At 50.0% G+C, this 6,000-nt stretch overlaps 1 protein-coding gene across 2 annotated transcripts in view; it reads right to left on the bottom strand.

The window, feature by feature from the left end:
* The window catches only part of SMPDL3B (sphingomyelin phosphodiesterase acid like 3B), a 17,344-nt gene extending 14,084 nt beyond the window's left edge, over positions 1 to 3,260 (bottom strand). Inside the window, exons 1-2 of one of the 2 annotated variants that reach the window (XM_080654378.1) lie at positions 3,112 to 3,260; positions 1,812 to 1,937 (exon numbers count right to left, since the gene is read on the bottom strand). In XM_080654378.1, coding sequence (XP_080510504.1) covers positions 1,812 to 1,872 — 61 coding nt within the window. In that variant the 5' untranslated portion in view covers positions 1,873 to 1,937; positions 3,112 to 3,260. Of the gene's footprint in view, positions 1 to 1,811; positions 2,088 to 3,111 lie in introns of both variants that reach the window. The other variant, XM_080654377.1, reaches the window with a different exon arrangement.
* Between the last annotated feature and the right edge of the window lie 2,740 nt (positions 3,261 to 6,000).

Here is a 6,000-nt window from a genome sequence, read left to right as displayed (position 1 = left end):
CCTATACCCCAGGCTGAGCCGCCCTCCTCTCTCACTCAATGATGGCGATAGCCTCCCCCTGGTTTGGCTGCTTCTCCTTTACTAGGGTGACCAACTGTTCCACTTTGCCCAGGACTGCAGGAGTGTCCCAGGCGCCACACTTTAAGTGGCAGAATTAGGAAAGTCCCAGGCAGACAGACAGGAGTTGGTTCCCCTGCCTTCCTGTCATTACAGCCTCTCCTCAGCAGAACAGCCCGAGGCTCCTTTTAAAGGTTTACATGTTGGATCACATCACAGCTCTGCCTAAAACCCTCTAATGGTGTTCCATTTCACTCTGACTCCTTAAATTGTCTGCAAGTTTGTACATGAGCTGGTACCAACCCTCACCCCACCCCCACGGTTCCCTGACCTCATCTCTACCTCCGTGGTCCACGCTGCTCCAGCCACGCTGGCTTCCTTGCTCATCCTCACACACATCACCTGCATGTTCAGCTCAGGCCTGTGCACTGTCCATCCTCTCACTGGAATGTTCTTCTCCCGATGTCCACATGGCTCTTACTGCCTCAGGTCTCTGCTCAGATGTCACTTTATTAGACAGCTCTGCTCTGGCCACCCCACAAGTACCCCCTTTATTCTGCTGTGTTATTTTCCGTCACCCTTGTTATCTGCGGAAATACTATGCATGGACATGTGTCTTTTGGGTTGTTTCTTTCCAGGTGAAGGGATGCTTCAGGGGGACTGGGGCTTTGCTTGTTTTCCTTTCTTTCCCGGTTCCTGGAATAGCTCATGGGACGTGGCAGGCCCTCAACCAACATTTGTTCAGTGAGTTCACGATCTCCTGCCACCTTCTTCCTCTACCAGTAGGCTGGGTCTTATGTCTCCACTTTACCACTTAGCAAGGCCAGGGTCCCTCCCCTGGCCAGCTGTCGCCTCCACTTATAACATTCAGGCTCAAAATAGCACCCCCACTGCCCACTAACGCAGGGCCTCCCTGCCCAGCTCCCTGCCTTGCTATTTTTAGCAGCAACTCCAGCTTTCTGTGAGCGGCTTGTAGCAACTCTGATCCTGATGAGACAGGCCACTAAGCCAGGACAAGTGAAATAGGGAAACAGACAGACAGTTAAACAGCAGTATACTGCCATCTAGAAAATCTACATGCCAAGCAGTTTGCAGCCATCTAGTAAATCCTATCTTCCCTATCCAAGGACACTTAAGAAGAAATGATTGGCACTTTCCTCCCCATCCAAAGGGCAAATAGCTTAAATCACCCTATTCAGGGAGACATAACAGAAATCCAGTTAGTGCCACTTGCCAACCATAACTAAGGACGGATAAAGTTAAGAGAATAAACTTCATTCCGGTACATCAGCATAAGACCGCCCCTAAATGCTCAGCCTTTAAAACCCCTCAAAACGAAGGTCCTGCACCAGCTTTCCCTCCCAGGAGCACATCCGAGCCTCTCCCCTTCCCCCTCCACAGGCATGCATCTCCTAACCGGTAAGGGAGCCCGCGAGGCTTGCAGCCAGGGCAGCAGCCACTTGTCCCAGACAAACCTCCTGAACCTATGCCCAAGGCCCCCTTTTCTCTGACTTCTTAGTGAGCCAAAGCAGACCAGCCTAGGCTCGTTTCCCCAGCCCTTCCTTGTTTCACTGTCCCCAGCTTTAATAAATATCCTCTAAAACTCACCTGGACTCGGGTTGTGAAATTTTTCCTGCAGGAAGTCAGAAACCCACACACTACTGCTGGCCCATGGCAGACCCCCTCAGGGCCAGGTCCCCTTTCCGGGAAACACTGAGTTCATAGAAGACATCAAAGGCATTTGCAGAGCCTACCTGGTCCAGCCCTGGCGACTCCCCAGTGGGCCAGGAAAACCAGCAGCTTGAGCAGGCTCATCCTTGGGGCTTGCGTCACAGGGTACGTGGGGTTTTCCAGGAGCTGTTGTTCGAGCCACAGGCTTCCTAAATAGGTAATGGTGGCTGCTCCTGAGCAGAGCTTCCTGTCCTGTTACCTGGTGTTTCCAGTCATCCAAGGTCTCTGGCTTTTCCTCCTTTGCCCAGCAGGGTGTGAGCTGGGTTCATCCAAGGTGCTACACCAGCCAGACCTTTGGACTCAAATAGAAAGCAGCACCCGTCCCACTGTTACAGGCTGGTAAGAAGCTAGGAAAATTCCAGGACAAGTGGAATAGGGAAACTAAGATAGAGAGTTAAATAGCAGTTTGCAGCCACCTATTAAGTCCTTTCTTCCCTAAACCAAGGACACTTAAGAGGTAATGGTTTGCACTCCTCCCCAACCAGACGGTAAATAGCTTAAATCACCCTACTCAGGTGTAGGAACCCCTTTCACGTCCCGAATGGTTCAGGGTTCCGGTTCAGGGTTCCGGTTCTGGAGAAGGCCGCACACAAATGAAAAAAGACTAGAAAAGTATTAATTTGGGAATATTGGGGGCCAGGTGGGAGCCCACCTCTAGTGAGAGGACTACTCCTTGCTTTGACCTTGCCATCCCTTTTATTCAGGTTTGGGATACACCCATTGCCCTTAGGCAGGTAATTCCAGTAACAGGCAGATTATCTTATCAGTAAGGATTTACATGATTATTTGGTGGGGAAGTTGCTTCAGCTACCATTGTCTCAATTAGATAGGGGTGGTTGGCTCTGACCTTTCAGAGCTTCAAGGTTGACCAGCCTTCCAGGTTCCTTGTCCACACCTTTCTAATTAGTGAGACAATGATCGGTTTCCGGCACTCAGGGAGACAGACAGCAGCAATCCAGTTAGTGCCATTTGCCAACCTCACCCAAGGATAGACAAATTAAGAGAATAAATCTCATTTTGGTACATCAGCATAAAGCTGATAAATATTCTATTGGTCCTCCCCAAGACCTAAATGCCCAGCCTTTAAAACCCCTCAAAATGCAGATCCCAGTGTGCTCACCCTCCAAGGAGCATGCCCATGCCACTCCTGTCCCTTTCCCTTCCCCCACAGGCACGTATCTCCTAAACTCCGAGGACCCCATGAGACTTGCCACCAGGGGAGCCTTGGGCAGCGGCAGCTCATCCTGGGCTAATCCCCTAAACCCACATAGCCTACTTCTCCATGCCTGAAATCCCTGCTTCCCCATGGAATCTTTGTCCTACCTTATATAAGCAGCTGGCTTATGGGGTGGCAGGGTTGCAGAGCAGATTTTTGTGGATGACCTGCTGCTCTCCCATACGGCCGGCAGTTTTGGAGTAAACGCTCATATATGATTCAACCCTGTCTCTGCTGAATTGGCTCAAGTAGTGACAGGCAGCCCGGACCCACTGGTTGTTTGGTTTCACCCACACTGAGAATTGAACCTTGACCTCCTGATTCATAGGTCGACACTCAACCACTGAGCCACACTAACTGGGCTCTCTGTTCTTCCTTGTTTCACATCCTACATGAGTTTTTGCTGCAGTCAATAAATTCTTGCTTGCTTTTCTACACTTTGTCTCTTGATTGAAATCTTTCCTTCAAGAAGACAAGAACCGAGGTCTCGTCTCATTGGTAACACTGCCAGCTCCTCAGAGCATGTCAGTCCAGCCAGCAACTGGCTTCTTGAAGGAACTCACCTAACCCTAGTCACTGAGAGGCAAATGTCACAAGCTCTTGGAGAACAAACAAACCTGTATAACATGGCTGGTCTTTGCCATCAAAAGAACTTCACTGTTAGTTGGGGATAAAGCTGCTCATTCACAAATGAATCAAGACTATGCGTCATCCATTCATTCATGCTGGGAACCATGTCCCAGGGAGATGGAGGGGACCCAGGGCAGTCCCTGCCCTCAAGATGGGGAGGTAAACCACTGGACTGCATGCATCTCAGCATATTCAGTGGCTTGACAAGCCCCAAGGAGAATCCGACTCAGACTGAGAAGGTGACAGGGGTTTAATCTCTTATTACTGAAAGTGTCTGGGAGGGGCGTTCGGGGTGGGTGAAAAGGTGAAGGGATTAAGAAGTACAAATTGGTTGTTACAGAACAGTCATGTTCAGAGCCCTGAGCCACCCCAGGGAAGAGGAGGGCATCAAAATAACCACCAGGACTGAATTTTGTGCCATTTCAGCTGTTGATTTAACAAAAATAAGGCAGTGTGACGTTTCTTGCACCAGAGCCTATGGCCTGATTCACACCTGCTGGACGGTATCTGGGCACATCGAGGTACGCTTGGAATGTAACCCAGGGGACTGGTGGGGAAGGAGGGTACGCTTGGAATGTAACCCAGGGGACAGGCTGGAAGTCTAGGGCAGGCTCAGGTGCTCCTTGTAAGCCCACTGAGATGTGCTAGAGCCCCACTCAGCTTTTGGCTGAATGCAAAGACGTCTTTTATTTAAATACCTCAGCTTTCTGGTCAGTGTCCCAGAAAGCCCCCCATTGTGGCAGAATGCACGGGAGAACGATCAGCCAGCACTCTGAGAGGAAAGTTTAACCTTTATTTCACAGATCTGCTAGTCCAGGGGAATTCCGGATCCAAAGCCTGAACTGAACTCGTGGGGAGGCTCTGACCTATATTTCTCCTCCTGTGGCGGGTCCTGAGGGTCCCCGCAGCTCCGCCCAAGTCAGCAGTGTGGGGAAGAAAGACTGCAGTTTTAACCAGATACTGAACTAGGTTGCAAGCCCCTCCCCCCCACCCCATTTTCCTTTTCACCATCACCACCACCACTACTAACCCACAAGGTGTTTCTGTGAGAATAGAAACAGGCACCCCTCGCTCTTGCCCGGCTGGTGTGGCTCAATGGATTGAGAGTCCTCCACGGGTTTGATTCTGAGCCAGGGCACAAGCCCGAGGTGCAGGCTCAGTTCCCAGTGGGGGGCATGCAGGAGGCAGCTGATCAATGTTTCTCTCTCACCCATGATCCTATTGCTTTCTCCCTCTCCCTTCCTCTCTATCTAAAAATCAATAAAAATATTTTTTTTAAAAAAGAAAGAAAAAGGCACTCCTTTAGGCCTTTGTGTGGATTAGAAAAAGATGCCTCCATCCCAGACAGACACAGCCAGAGCTCAGAGTGGAGCCAGGAGGATTTCAATCCCGCCTCAGCCCTCTGCCAGGATTTTGCTCCCTAAATAACAGTGGCTTCTTCCTGGGTCCAGCCTGACCAGCTGAACCCGTTTGTGCTGGGTTTACTGAAAGAGGTAAGTGAGGCAGAGAAATACGAATGGTTGGAGCTCTGCCTCTTTAAGTACAAACCAGCCCCTCATCTTCAAATTGCCCATAGTACTTATTTGACTCTTGGCAATTGTAATCTACAGAAATTTCCATCACTCTTAGGCAAAAGCATGCTGTATAAAAGCTGCAAGAGGCAAGCATTCTTCATGATTTTACTGTAGCCCTTTCAGGCCTATCACATCAGTAGAAACACACATCTTGGCAGCAAAGCCCTGGGAGAGTGTGGGTGATAACCCTCGAGTGCCAATGACCTTTGCCCTTCCCAGCCTCAGAGCTTCTGAGAAGGCAGGCTGCTGCTGTGGCTGGCCAAGGTTCAAGTACACAAGGGGCTTAGTCCAAGAAGGTCAAGAGTGGGAGCACAGAAGAATCCAGTCACCCTAAAGCAAAGCTACATTGCTCTTTAGCTTTCATTCATTCACTCATTCATTCAACAATTTTTTTTAATCCTCACCTGACGTTATGTTGCTTTATTGATTTTTAGAGAGAGAGGAAGGGAGAAAGAGAGAGAAACATCAACATAAGAGAGAAACATTGATCGGCCACCTCCTGCACACTCCCTGACTGGGGATCCAACCCACAACCTAGGTATGTGCCCTGACCGGGAATCGAACCCCCCACATTTTGGTGCATGGGACGACACTTCAACTGACCCACCCAGACAGGGCTACCAGAATGTTTTGAAAGGGTGACTTCTGCCCAGCCAGTGTGGCTCAGTGGTTGAGCATCGACCCATGAACCAAAAGGTTGCCTGTTCCATTCCTGGTCAGGGCATATGCTGTGGTTTCCGAGTCGATCCCTCGTAGGGGGCGTGTAGGAGACAGCTGATTAATGTTTCTCTC

The sequence above is a fragment of the Plecotus auritus genome (genome assembly GCF_963455305.1).
Source record: "Plecotus auritus genome assembly, chromosome: 2".
NCBI lineage: Eukaryota > Metazoa > Chordata > Mammalia > Chiroptera > Vespertilionidae > Plecotus > Plecotus auritus.
The sequence above is the reverse complement of the archived record's forward strand: the minus strand, read 5'-3'. Positions and strand labels throughout refer to the sequence as shown.